Raw genomic sequence first — 13,784 nt, forward strand, 5'->3', positions numbered from 1 at the left:
ACGTCTTGACAGCACCCAAGAAAAAAAAAAAGCATCTTTCCGTTATAAAATAACTGAGTATGAGAAATAATGTCACCAATTCATGATTGAAACAAGGATGTCATTGTTGGCATTCCATGTAGTACTCAAACTTGCACTTGTAATTTGAGGCAAATAAAAGTGAAACTTGATCACAACCAGGCAACTTTGTTTTGTTTTTAAATACACTTCCATGAAACAAACATAAAATGAAAACAGACAAATGTAACGCTTTAAGTCAAGTCAAGTCAAGTCAAGTCAAGTTTATTTGTATAGCCCTAAATCACAAGCAGTCTCAAAGGGCTTCACATAGACAATCAATTGACAATAATTCTCAAAGCATCCCCTGATCTTAGGCTCCCAAAAGGGCAAGGAAAAACTCAAAAACCCCTACCAGGGGAAAAATGACAAACCTTGAGAAGGGACCACAGATGGAAGGATCCCCCTTTCAGGATCACCAGGCTGCAATGGATGCAAAGAGGGCACATAAAATACATCATATGGAAATCAAAAAGTGGATGCCCAGGCCAAAGCCAAGAGCTGTCGGAGGTGCCTTCGATTGTCCTGGCAGTGTTCTCCAGGAGGGTATTCCACTGCAGTTCCCTCATGCTGAATTGGTCCACGAGAATCTAGATAGCCATCGTCAGCATGGGTGTCACCTAACCACCTCCCCAGCCGGGGAGGGGTGGGGGGAGTGGGGTCGGGGAGAGGTTAATTAAAGGCCACATCATAGAAATACGTCTTTAAACGTGTCTTAAATGTTTCTACTGAGGTAGCAGTTCTAATATCCATTGGCAGGGCATTCCAGAGCTCTGGAGCCCGAATGGAAAATGCTCTAGCCCCTGCAGACATTTTCTTGGCCCTCGGTGTCACTAAAAAAACTAGCGTTTTGCGAACGAAGGTTACGAGACAGAACATAAGGAACAACTAAGTCGACGAGATATGAAGGCGCTTTACAATTGCGAGAGGACAAAGGCATTCATCACAGAATGATGCTTTGAACAATATTGCACTTGGAACAGTACATCTTAATGTTAAATGAAAAAATTGCTTCCGTAAGCAACCTCTATTAACATAAACACATCTCTTTAATCATAACAACACAAAGTCAACACTTTTAGTGAGCATAACCCCATTCCTGTTTTACAGATCTGGGAACAGAGGCTCAAATTGTGAACATGCTACAAGTTGTGTGTGTAGCGAATATTCAGAGTATCTCGTAGCATCAGGTCACGCAGTCGCCAAAGTGCATCAGCCATTGTCTTGTGGGCCCCTTTACTCTTCAGCCAGTGGGATGGCAGTCTACTTTCCTGCTCTTTTGTCAGGCGCACATCTTGTTTTTTAACTAAAAGGCAAATATACAGTCATATGAGTCGATTGCTTATGGATTTATGACAAGCGAAAAGACTGACCTGAAAGTGTATGATCCCACTTGCTTACAGTAGATGATTCGGCTGTTAGACCCTCTATGTAGCTAAGGTAAGCATCAGAGTGGAGAAGCCTCTGAGACTTGGCTGGAGGGGACACAAACAACGGGGTGGAGGGCTGTTGAAGGGCAGCCTGCCCCATCTGGCCTTGTCCTGGTGGAGCTTGCTGACCAGGACCAGTCTAAAAATCAAATACAATGAAACAATGTGCAAAGACAACATTTCTTTACCAGCAGCAGAAGTGAAATTATTCTTATTTTCCGAGCTTATACGTTACCTGAGATCCCAGAATGTTCCCTGCGCCAGTTTCACCCCCAATACCGTTGATGCCTGTGACATTCATTACAAAAAAAAAAAAAAAAGACTCACAAAACCCATGACTGCAATTCAATCAATGTTGTCTTGGCAACATCGCAAATCTCAGAAATGTCAATCATCAACATTTAATACTTGCTAGTTAATTTCTTTGAAATAAGATTGAGGTAATCCAAAAATGAGTTTGAGTAAATGACACATCCTGTAATCAGTGGGTCATCATTAACTAAAGGTCACGACCTATTGGTACAGGTAGCCCCTCCGGCAAAGTCAGATTGGCAGACAGGAAGTAAGTGTGTGGCAAGCGGGGTGGCTAGGACAGCACTCTTACCAAAATATGGCATTCCAGGGAACTCAGGCATAACAAGCAGAGGATGCTGGGGATATAAAGGCTCCCCTGTGAGCTGTGCTGGTATGCCAGTCATACTAACCATTCCTTGGGCCGTCAAAGCCGAGCGACATGCACTCGCCATAGCGTCTTAAGAATGAAGAGCAGCAAAACAAAACACAGACAACACGCAAGCATGCATCTGGTTAATTCATATGCACTTCTATATTCAAAATGAATATGACTACAATGAAAAAAAAAATAAAAATAAAAATCACAAGCACTACTTTGAAGCCCTTCTGTCCAAGGGATAATTTCATAGATGATTGTGTTATTGAGCAGGACGACGAAAAGCATGCAACAACACTTAACATGTTCCTAGCTTTTGGATAAAAGAAAAACAAAATCAAATATGATGTAATAAGATGTGAGTATATCAAGCAGGGAAGCTTGTTATTCCAGCCCTCTACGGTCTTACTGGGAATCCATCTGCACCTTTGAGGGGTTACCTGACACATGCCTCAAGCTGGGATTTAGCATCCCCATGGGGGTTGGAGCAGGCACCACTCCTATCAGTGCTCCTACTGGGGTACCTGCTCTCGGGGATGTCATGTACTGGCTCCTGTCCCGCTCCTGCTGCTCGGCCACTTTGGCTGCTCGCTCTGCAACGGCATCAAGAACAAATGTGATCAATCATTGAACGTATTCCTTCACGGCCTTCTTCACCTTCATATTCTGCTTTCCGGGAACCTCCCAGGTTCCGCCACTCTGTGCCGACGAGGCGGCTCAGCTCGCCGAAGGAGTAGTCCGGGTGGCGAGCTTTAATGACGGCTCGCATCTCGCTGCTGAACAGGATGTAGCCGCTCATGTTGATCTTCCGCTTTGAGCCCTCCTTCTTGGAAAGACCCTTTAGAGATTTGGTTGACTGTGTACACACGGGAGATCAAATCACTAAAAAGAAAAAAAAGTTCATCCTTTGATGCATTTCATCAACCCACAAACAAGCCTGACCTGCGGTGGAGCGTATGTCATGATATCCATGTCACCGCACATGGAAGAATGCATCCGAGGAAGAGAATGATCAAGCTCGCTGTCATCATCCCCGAGCTCCTCTAGCTCCTCATCAGTCATATCGGCAAATTTAGCTTCCAGTTCCTCAATTTTCCTGTCCAGCAACGGTGACGGCTCCTTTTGGGGAACGATTAGCTTCCTACGTGGGGAAAACATAGCCCAATATATTCACATAGTACAAATCGTTGAATGGAACAAAAGTGATTTTTGTCGTCTCATGAAATTAAAATCTATGATTCAAAACAAAGCCAATGTTCTTCTGCGCTAAAAATCTCCCCCAAAAATGTTTTTTCTATATTGACATCTCGAGCACTGTTGGTGTATATGAATGGAGACAAATGCATCTTTTTGGTATTCTTACCTAAAATAATAGATTTCATCCTCCACTACCTTTGTAGATGATGAAAAACGCTTCAGTCCTTTGAACCGCTTCATTTGCTTCTCGCTTTCAATGTAGCGACTTTCACAGAGCAGCACATTGGCTTCAGGCACTTCAGTTGGTCGACAAGAGAGGTACTCTTTGAAGGACGACACCACACACTTCCCTGCGAGGCAAGAAATATGCATGGAAAGCACAACTGAAATTAATATCGGACTAATGACGGTGTCGAGATGAAGGTTACCTATGATGCAGGTCATGGGACAAGCCTCTTCGAGGTTGCTCAGGAAAACTTCTTTCTTGTAGAACATTTTAGTGGGCTCGTGTTCTGTTTCCTCTGGATGGATGAAGATTGGACCGAAAAAGTAGCCGGCTCCGTCGCGCATCCAGATTTTTTCAATCCTGTCCAGCAAAGTTTAAGCTTCTTGTTGGAGAGCAATTGACTGTTTTTGCTATATTTGTAAGTGTCCCATGGCTCTGTGTGAAACAGCTGCTGTAAAATGCGCTATATAAATAATTTTGTATTTAAACGTGCAGTTACTCCACCTGGCCACACGATGGCGCACAAGTCCATGAGATGCAATGTAGACACAGTCGCCCACTTTCAGCCACAAGTTGTTGTAGCAGAGTTGTTCATAGTACTGGCATCCCGCTTCCCCATTGGTCATCTCCATTGGAGCGTCTTCCCTCTCCTGCAGGTATAAAATAGAAAACAGTCCAAAAATTGGCATTTGAAAATTATTGATGAGGACAAAAAAAAGAAAAAAGGGCTCAACCTTGTCTATGCAGCTAGATTCTGTCACTTTGGTTTCATCTGTGTTTTCTGTTACTTCCTCCTCTTTCTCTACTTTCTCTTCTTTGGGGGCAAATATCGATGCTACCCGTACAACTGGCAGAGGCACTTCTCTTGGGACAAAGCGAACTGAATTCAAGGGCATGGTCCACAATTTGATCTTCTTGAAGGACTTGGACTTGGCTGAATAGCGTGATTCGCAAACATGGACGTCCTCTGGTTTGAAGCCTTCTGGGTAAAGTTTGAAGTATTCCTGAAATCCCGCACCGCATGAGAAAAAAAAATGTCAACATGCATTTCGACTTTACGTAATAGTCGCTCGGGTGACACGCGGAGTAGTTACCTTGACAAACATGACCACGCATTTGCCTAAGATCTTGCTGATCCGTGCCTTGTTGTAGTAGTCGCTTTTAAATACTTCCTTCTCCAAGAACTTTCGTGTCGCGACGTGGAAGGTTTCATTTGGCCGATAGAACCAGCAGCCGTAGAGCCACTTCTCACCTGAACGTATTGAAGAAGGATAATCGAGCAGGTACACAAACAAAAATGATCTGGATTTCAGGGACTGACCGGTGTCGTCTTGCCACAGGCGTTCGATGTAGATGATGTGAGGCTGGAGGTTGGGCTCGGCGGGTTCCACGTACACGTAGTCTCCAACGCAGTACATGCTGTCTTTGAAGCTGCAGTCTTGGCTGTATGTGCGCTGTGTGCTCAGCTGCCACGAACCTCCAACGGATTCCTCCCTCTTCTCAGCTTCTGGAAATGAATAAAAAATTCAACAATAACTTCAAGCTACAGTGATTTTAAAAGGCGTTTTACCCATTTTCTCCTCCTCCCTCTTGATTTTGTCTTCCTCAATTTCTTTCGGGAGCTTTTGTTTCTTCTCTTTGTCCACATCGTTGTGCAGATGTTTAGATGTATAGCTCAGAGCAGGAGTCATCAAAATCTCGCCGTTCTTACAAAGCTCATCCCGGATCCGGATGAAGAACTGCTGCAGCTCGACGGCATCTTCGAAGATTTCAGAGTCTGTCCTGTAACGACAAATGATACAAAACAATCCCAGAGATGTTTCTGTGTCAACTTGGTGACAATATCTCACCTATTTAGGTGTCTGGCCTTTTCCAACACTTCAAACATGTGGTCCTGAAACACATCCAGCCTCATATAGTGTCCTCCATCCACATTCTTTCGAATGATCTCAAAATTAAGAGGGGGCTTGTTTGGATTTGCAGGGTCAATGGCAGGGATCTCAGCCAGAGAATCGCTGTAGCAACGCCCCTCGTCATCTTGGTGGCCGAGCACAGAGACAAAGAGGCTGCGGATGAGTTCCTGGATGAGGCGAGGCACGTCGGGCACGTAGGCGTCCTCCCCTCCTTCCAGGGCATGCCTGGTCTCCAGCAGCACCCGGTGGAGCACCAGAGCATCTCGGTAAATCAGAGACTCGGGTTCGTTGTACGTGCAGGCGTTGTTGAACATGAGCACCAAGTCCTCCACCAGTGCATCTACATCTTGGTACTTATTGGCCAGCATGTGGCTTTTGATCTTCTCCATGTCCACCGGTTTCTTGATAGCTATGTAGTAATCTGGCAGCTCGGCACGGGATGGAAGACGCAAGAAGATGGTGCTGAGGCGACGCCCGCGCTTGTCTGTGTAGTTCTTGACGGACTCGTACAGCTCGTTGAGTTTCTGTTGTAAGGGTGTGAGGTACTTGGATTTCTTCAGAGTCATGTTTGTCTTTCCTGAAAGTGAGGGAATTGGTGAGTTGGGAGCAATAGATGGCTTTCAAATGAAATGAAATCATGTCACAAGTCTGCTTGGTTAAGGCGAGGTTTCACATATTTGGCGTAAGGCAGAAAGCTCCCAGGTTCAAATTGAGTACATTTATTTTCAGGAATGCATACAATTGGTTGTTTTAACAAATTATTGAGTCATTTAAAGTCTTGAAAATGGCTCACTCTCTTTGACGATGCTCAACAACCATGTCCTTTTTTTTTTTCCCTGAAAAGTGATCATTTTGGAAATGCGAGGACAACAGGGGTGACTCCATTATTTTCCTTGTTGGAGGTTTGTCTGTCCAGCATTTGTTTTAAGTTTTGAACCACCTACTTATTTTCATCTTTGAGGACACCGTGTCATCCTCATCCGTCACTGGTCCGAGATCCCTGCGTCTGTCTGTCATGATTTTCTCCAGTACATCAGCATCATTGAAGACCTGGGAGGGGGGGGGGGGGGGAAACAATAAATGAAATTCAGATTCAAATAATCAATAAAGCAAATAAAGTTGTGAACCTGCGAGCCTTCTTCATTGTAGTGTCGGGCGTTGCGGAACATCAGCTTCATATCCTTCACCATGGCATCTTCACTGAGATACTTATCTGAGCGGATGTTGTGCTCGATGGTCTTCAAGTCCATGGGCTCCAGGATGACCTTATAGTAATCGGGGTAGTCTTTCTTAGACGGCTTTACCATGAAGAGGTCACACAGTCGCCGGCCAGTGCCCGCCTCACGCGCGTCGGTCACGGAAGCAAAAAGCGCTTTCATTCGATTTTTCTTCGTGTTCTTCTTGTGACTGCAACGAGGGTGACAAAGAGGTGTCACGTACTTGAAAATTAAAACGGCACGTATGGAAAGTGAGAACCTTTTTCTTTTTGTGCAACTGGTGTCCGAGGCGGCGCAGGAAAGCATACTGTCTCCATCGTCATCATCTCTCTGTAAAAACTCCTTTCGTTTCATCTAAAAAAAATAAAATAAAAATCAATCAATCCATGTGCAGTTGGCATTTCAAAATGTAAAAACGATACGAGGAGGCTGACCTGCTGAATGTGCTGCAATTTGAGCGCACGTTTGTAGATGGAGGAGTGAGGAACGTTATAACGTTTGGAATTCTCAAACATCAGCGTTAGATCAGAGTCCAAATGCTCCACACTGTCGTACTCGTTATTCTTCATTTTGTTCCTGCGGGGAATTAAGGGCTCTCACATTTGGGAAGGAAGGCACACAATTACTGTACTGCAAAGCAAGCGTACGTCATGCCAAAGGAGTATATTATAGGACAATAAACCCTGTGAATATAATTCTAATATTTACATCTTTCCTCTGAATATTGTTTTTTACAGGGATCAATATAAAGTCAAACAAAACCAAACAAAAAACACCATTGGAGAAAACATGTTCTGGTCACGCCAACCAGATTTTTTTCTTCCAATTATGTCTAACAATATCGAACTCAAATTCCTAAATGGCTGTAATAATTGGTGATAGCTGTTTTCATACTTGATCTGATGGAGGCACAGGGGCTGAGTAATCTGCTGGTAGTAGTCGGGGTAATCCTTCCTGGAGGGCAGCTCCAGGAAAGGTTCAGAGATCAGGAGGCCTTGGTTGTTCCTGGCACCGCGTACTGCTTCATACAGTTGGAAGATGGGGTTACTCATGTCGATGTTAGTGGTCAAACTCTCTGCCTCGGACTCGCCCTCGTCGTAGTGAACAGACCCTGAGCGTTGAGGAAGAGGCAAACAGATCCTATTTACATATTCTGCACGTCTACTTGAAATGATGCCAACGTGTACCAGAAAGTATTCCGTCCTCATCACTTTCATACTGCAGAGCCATGCTGATTGCTGAAAGGCGCTCGCCCTGAGCGTGCCTCCTATTCCTGGAGATAAAAATAGACTTTGAATACAACGACGACGATTTACTCACATGATACACTTTATTGGGGTTCATACCTGATACGAATGCTGGACTTGATTGAGTCTCCATGTTCAATTTCTGACTTCTTTTGTGCAAAAATCTTTTTAATAGTGTTTGCATCCTGAACACAAATGCAATCTGAGAAGTATAAAAATGTCCATGTGTTATGTAGCATAGTCTTTGCTACACTCACCTTAAAGACCTGTGATCCAGGCTCATTGTAAGTTTTGGCATTTTTTACCAATAAATCGATATCTTTTGCCATGGCGTTAACGCTCCTGTAGTGGCCCATCTTGAAGCAAATGCAATTCATAAGTATTAGCATCATAAATTGTCAAGTACACATTGGAAGCAGAATACCTGAATCTTTTGAGCGATGAGTTTCAAATCTATGGGCTCCTTGATGATTGCGTAATAATCTGGATATTGCTAAACGAAACAGAAAAGATTGCACGTCAAAGCAAAAGTCATTCAAGCCACCTTAAATTTTACGTTTTGTACCACTTTGGACGGCAGCCTCTGAAAGAGATCGCTAACCAGGCGGCCTGAGGGCTCAGCGTATGTCACCACGGCATCCAGGAGATGCTCAAGGACGTCTCTCAAGCAGGTCGACGTACTCTGGCATCACGTCAAAAGTTAAAGCCGCAAATGTTTTCATTTCACCTTGGCTGATTAAGTAGCCCTCGACTCACCTCATCTTCAGTAGACCCGCTGGGGACATCTTGCGCGTCGTAGCTGGCCTCGTCTTCCTCGTCGTCATCACCTGGCTGGACAAATTCATTCTTGGTACGTTGGTAAAGATCCCACAGTTTGCAGGCTGCCCGGAACTCAGCGCTGTCTGACTGTCAGGAAAAAAAAAAAAGAGAAAAATTACAAATTTCCTGAAGGGTGATTTTAAACTACGAGGACAACTTGATTGTTTATGACGGAATGTTACCTTATAATATGTTTTGGCATTCTGAAACAGGAGCTGAAAGTCACTCGTGAGCTGTTCCACATCGTCGTATTCCTCCATCTTTAATTTCTGCTGGATCTTCATCATGTCAATAGGCTGAGACACGACATGGTAATAGTCTGGCTGGTTCCTTGAAATGCAAAGTGGATGAAATGTAGGTCACTGTCAAAGAAGAACGCAACCTCACGCTCACCTTCGTTTCGGGGCTCTGATGAACAACTCGCACAGCATCCTGCCTTGGTCGTCTTTGTAGTCTCTGACTGTGTTGTAGAGTTCATGGCACACAGCAATCTGAAAAGCAACACGGCAAAACTCGCATGCAATTGATATCGGCTATGACATCATTTGGATTGCGAGAGAAAAGAAGAAACGGGACAATTACAGGATCCACAGTTGGAATGTTTGAGGTCCTTCTCCTCTTTCGGCCACTTGAAGTCACTGAGGATGACGGCTGGCTATCGTCAAAATCTCCTCCACTCACGCTGCTGGATGGGGACGTCGCCCTTCTCCTTTTCAAGGCCATGACGAACCCCTGAAGCAAAGGCCAAATGAGGTTTGACCTCGGGACAAAATTGCACAAGAGTCATATTGTACCTCAGTAGAATGGAATCTTGTAATTTGTTGTACAGTTTAGAAATTGACATGCTAATTTTAGTTAGTTTTATAAAAGTGTATTGTAGTTTCAGTACATATTTCAATCACTTTCATTTTTATTTGAATACATTAACAGATTAGATTGTATGTTTTGTTTTTGGAGAATCATCAACAAATACACATTAGTGGTATGAGAAAAAGGTTTCAGGGGTACACAAGTAAAAAAATAAAAATAAAAAAATGTTGCTAACCACTGCACTAGATGGCAAAAGGTCCAACAAATGTGTTTACACCTGTTGCCTTTTATATCAAAGAATAAGAATTCTAAAATGATAACAATTCAAAACTTTTTGTGAGTGGTATAAAAGCTTTGGCTCAATGTAGATGAAGAAACACTAATATAATGCCTGTTTAAAAAAATCTAATGTGGGGGAATTATAATCTGAGTTTGATCAAATCAATACCAAAAAATACTTTTTCTTCAGGCCAACACATCAGCTTTGAAATTGTAGACAATGGACATTTGACAAAGACACATGTTTGCAGCGTAAAGATGCAATTCCTGTTCAACAATAAAAGTGACAGTTGTCAGGTGTATTATAGTTTGTCTTTTCCTTTGCCTCCTTAATGACACTTCATCCCTCCTGCACGTATGGAGTTTTTTCCCCCCCATCCAGGCCCCGGCACGCCTGCCCGTATGGAAGCTGTCTGTACACCTGAGCTGCGGTGATCCTCTAGGCGCGCGTAATACAGCTAACGTTAGCAAAACACTATTAAATAGGTGAGCCTTCCAAAAAGATACAAAACGCCAAACCCGAGACAAAGGCGATTATTATGACAGTGAACGTCACATAGCTAGCGTGAACTACCCCGAGGACTGCTCGTTTTGTAATAAGAACATGACTTGACTTTGACCACTTGACATGGTTGGCGTTTACCTTTCGCGTTAATAGACCCACAGAATCTTGACCGAGAAGACAGCCAATCGCTCATCGATTTTTCATACGCAGACAGGAGTGTAAAGTTAGCGCTAATGTTAACGTTAGTTCCGCTGCCTTTTGCCTTCAAAACAAAAGCTTTATCGGGAGCTGCATTTTTTTTTTAGGCGCAGGTCCATGGTGTGTAACAACAACGCCAACATTATTATTATTCATTATTATTCTTATTATTGATCTACCCATCTTCCACTGCTTATAACATTAAAAAAAATCTGTACATGAATTAGTTGCTTCTTTGATCACCCTTGTGCACAGAATAAAGCAATTGCCACGTTTGTTGAGACGCTTGTTGATCACCTGGGCCACATTAAAGAGGTTAACTTGGAGTTTGCAGGTTGAGTTCTGGCTTGTGACATCAAAACCAGAATTTTTTTGACATTTTCCTTTTAAATAAAGTGAACTTTACATAGCATACAGGTTTTTTTTTAAATGGTTGAATTCGGCTGCCACTCGTTTGGCATACAAAAATAATATGTATAATAAGCAGAAACATTCTATTAATTTAAAACTCAGAAGAGAAAAATACGTGTCCAAAAAAGGCAGCTTTTTGGTAACGGTTAACGTACGTGACGTCTAACATTAGATGACTGACATACCGTGTTTGTCCTGAAGATGGCAATATTGCAGCAGCACCCACCAATGGAAAACAGGAAGCAAAACCACAGAAGAAAAACAAGCCACCGCGTGCGTGTTCTACTTTCTTATTATCAAAAAGGTCATTGTGTTTTGTACATTAATTATAGATAAATACACTCCTTTGCACTGTGTACTCTGGCTAAAAAACCTATTCCTTGCGACTAAATCTTTTTGCGCTCAATCGTTTGAGGTTAACCTCGTCCTGCTGCAAACCCTGATTGTTTGGATTGAAAGATACAGGAGTGGAAACTACGATGCTAAAGGAGAATCCTTGGAATATACCTCCTAATGCTCCAGCATGCATGGAGAAGCATCTGTGTGCGGCGCAATACAACGCAGGTAGGTGACAACTGGCAGAGTGAACGGACTCACGCAAATGTGATTTGTTTTCAACAGCTCACCACATGTATACAACTTCAATGTCTCTGAGCTAAAATGCCAATGCCAGAGAAATGGGCTGAGGCTGTGTACATTATTAATACAGAACATAAACTCAAATGGAGATCGAGTGAAAGCTATGTCCTATTAAGTGAACCACTTCAATACAAAAAGTGAACATCAATTAAAATCTAATAAATGCTTGCTTAGAAAGTACTTGTTCCCATACAATGTGGTGACCTAGTGATTAAAGCTTGTGCTTTTGTTTTGAGTTGACTGTTGTCATTAACAAATCGATTTTCCTTCCATCATCTTCCCTCCCAGATGGCACCTTGTTGCTCGGTTCTTCCGGTCTCGCTGGCAGAAGTTGGCAGGGCTCTGTGTGGATCTACAGTAACCCCGAGCAGGCCCCAAATGAGGGCTTCTGCAAAGCTGGCGTGCAGACCGAGACCGGAGTAACGGACGTCAAGTGGGCATCAGAAAAGGGTGTTGTCGTGGCGGCCGATTCGGGTAAGAACATACCTTCACACGTATGATGCCTTTGTTGGAGAATGATGACCTAACTTGTGATGCTTTTAGGTGCCTTGGAGTTTTGGGAACTGGATGAGGATGAGCGCCTTCTTGTCAACCGTTTCACCAAGCATGAGCATGATGATATTGTTACCAGTGTGAGCCCCTCAGTTGCAGAAAACACTGCCATCACTGGGAGTATGGACTGCAGGTAAGAAGGTGTCACACACACACACACACACACACACACACACACACACACACACACACACACACACACACACACACACACACACACTGCAGAATACAATATATATATTTTTTTTTTCAACAAGAACATTTGTGTCATTTGGCTACAGCATTAAAGTATGGGACCTGAGTCAGGAGATGGTTGTCACTTCCTACAGCGGTAAGGACAACATTGCGATGGAATGTCCATTAAGTGTATTATTGCTTACCGTTTGCAAAATGTTTGTTTCCATCCTCCAGCTCACACACAAGCGGTCACTTGCGTTGCCTGCAGTCCTACAGACGATTCTCTTTTTGTCTCCTGTGGTCTGGTAAGATGCTGTTCATTATTTGAGGCACTTTGTTCTCAGCTATGCCTGACCAATCCATAATAAAATGTCTAGCTGATGCATAAAGAGGACTGTAGAGGTATTTCCTCTAAGGTGTGTCTTATCTCACCGCTTAGGATGGCCGTGTGCTTATGTGGGACATACGGAAACCAAATAAACCAGCCACAAGAATAGGTGAGCAACATTCACTACTAGGATGATGATGTTTTTTTTTCTTTTGTGTGTTCTTATATTTCTTTTACAGTATATCTGCTTTTTTTCTTTTCTGCTTTTAGATTTAGAGACTTCCAACTGCTTGCCCACCACTGTCTCTTGGCATCCTCAGCACAGAAGCACCATTGCTTTTGGTGTGAACCCCATCTTGTTTAAGGAGGCCGGATTTTGTAATCTGTATTTTCCACCCTAAAACACATTCCGTGTGCCTCAGGCGACGAGCTCGGCAGAGTGACCATCAAGGATTTCCTCGCGACGGAGCCGGGCCATGTGGCGAGCGTCCACAGCCGCAGAGTTAACAGCCTGGCATTTTCTACCCACAGGTAAGGGAAAAATGCTCTTTTCTTTATCTTAATTATTAATATTTATTATACTTTTCTTTTCATTACAGTGTATCTTTGCTGGCTTCCGTTAGCGACGATTGCTCCCTTGCAGTTTTAAACTCTGAACTCCAAGAAATGTGAGTGTTGGCAACATGGCACAGACCTGCCTTTCTGAGATTTTAAATAGTTTACAAAAGTTTTAATTTTTCCTTTTTCCTTTTGTAGATACAGAGATCAACGCCATCAAGACTTTGTCAAGGGCGTGTGCTGGCTCCACGCAGGCTCGAATAAGCTTACCACTGTGGGCTGGGATCACCTTGTGCTTCACCACACGGTGGAGCCAACAGGGGGCGCCCCCAACTCGTCTTAGACCTGTAGAAATTGTCAACTTTCAATCGCATCGTCTTTGCTAGTCATCTGTTAGGTTTAGAAAATAAATGACGTCAAATAAAAGCTCTTCAGTGTCAATGCATTCAGTAGTGATGTTATGAGTAAGACGCATGAGATAGAAGAGAGCGCGGGAATAAAGATTATCGGCTGTCAGTGAGTAAATAATGAGTTGGGGAGGGGGGATGAAG

At 43.4% G+C, this 13,784-nt stretch overlaps 2 protein-coding genes across 7 annotated transcripts; one reads left to right on the top strand and one right to left on the bottom strand.

Annotated features, from left to right (window-relative positions):
* Window positions 1-43: 43 nt before the first annotated feature.
* LOC147049251 (protein polybromo-1-like) lies at window positions 44-10,710 on the bottom strand. 5 transcript variants are annotated; one of them, XM_085923582.1, is made up of 30 exons: window positions 10,509-10,706; window positions 9,359-9,508; window positions 9,170-9,267; window positions 8,959-9,106; window positions 8,714-8,863; window positions 8,523-8,639; window positions 8,382-8,450; window positions 8,215-8,313; window positions 8,057-8,142; window positions 7,898-7,983; window positions 7,605-7,821; window positions 7,145-7,286; window positions 6,970-7,064; window positions 6,621-6,900; window positions 6,438-6,543; window positions 5,431-6,070; window positions 5,151-5,362; window positions 4,902-5,087; window positions 4,675-4,832; window positions 4,315-4,584; window positions 4,085-4,230; window positions 3,783-3,940; window positions 3,521-3,704; window positions 3,100-3,298; window positions 2,815-3,013; window positions 2,598-2,750; window positions 2,092-2,238; window positions 1,723-1,775; window positions 1,431-1,626; window positions 44-1,363 (listed from the first exon to the last, which is right to left on the bottom strand). In XM_085923582.1, the coding sequence occupies exons 2-30, from the start codon at window positions 9,497-9,499 to the stop codon at window positions 1,200-1,202; spliced, it is 4,899 nt and encodes a 1,632-aa protein (XP_085779708.1). In that variant the 5' UTR covers window positions 9,500-9,508; window positions 10,509-10,706; the 3' UTR covers window positions 44-1,199. The 5 variants fall into 5 exon arrangements, 4 of the variants coding, with proteins under 4 accessions (XP_085779708.1, XP_085779709.1, XP_085779707.1 ...); XM_085923583.1 differs by having other exon boundaries at window positions 2,682-2,750; window positions 6,621-7,064; window positions 10,509-10,710; XM_085923581.1 differs by having other exon boundaries at window positions 6,621-7,064; window positions 10,509-10,710.
* A 471-nt stretch (window positions 10,711-11,181) lies between these two features.
* On the top strand, window positions 11,182-13,674 carry wdr77 (WD repeat domain 77). Of its 2 annotated transcripts, XM_085923959.1 has the most exons (11): window positions 11,187-11,252; window positions 11,445-11,543; window positions 11,907-12,092; window positions 12,162-12,303; window positions 12,452-12,501; window positions 12,582-12,652; window positions 12,787-12,844; window positions 12,946-13,017; window positions 13,098-13,206; window positions 13,275-13,343; window positions 13,432-13,674. In XM_085923959.1, the coding sequence occupies exons 2-11, from the start codon at window positions 11,459-11,461 to the stop codon at window positions 13,574-13,576; spliced, it is 987 nt and encodes a 328-aa protein (XP_085780085.1). In that variant the 5' UTR covers window positions 11,187-11,252; window positions 11,445-11,458; the 3' UTR covers window positions 13,577-13,674. The 2 variants fall into 2 exon arrangements, with proteins under 2 accessions (XP_085780084.1, XP_085780085.1); XM_085923958.1 differs by having other exon boundaries at window positions 11,182-11,543.
* The last annotated feature ends 110 nt before the right edge of the window (window positions 13,675-13,784 follow it).

This window comes from Syngnathus leptorhynchus, chromosome 11 (assembly GCF_054491065.1).
Source record: "Syngnathus leptorhynchus isolate UIUO chromosome 11, UIUO_Slep, whole genome shotgun sequence".
NCBI classification, from domain to species: domain Eukaryota; kingdom Metazoa; phylum Chordata; class Actinopteri; order Syngnathiformes; family Syngnathidae; genus Syngnathus; species Syngnathus leptorhynchus.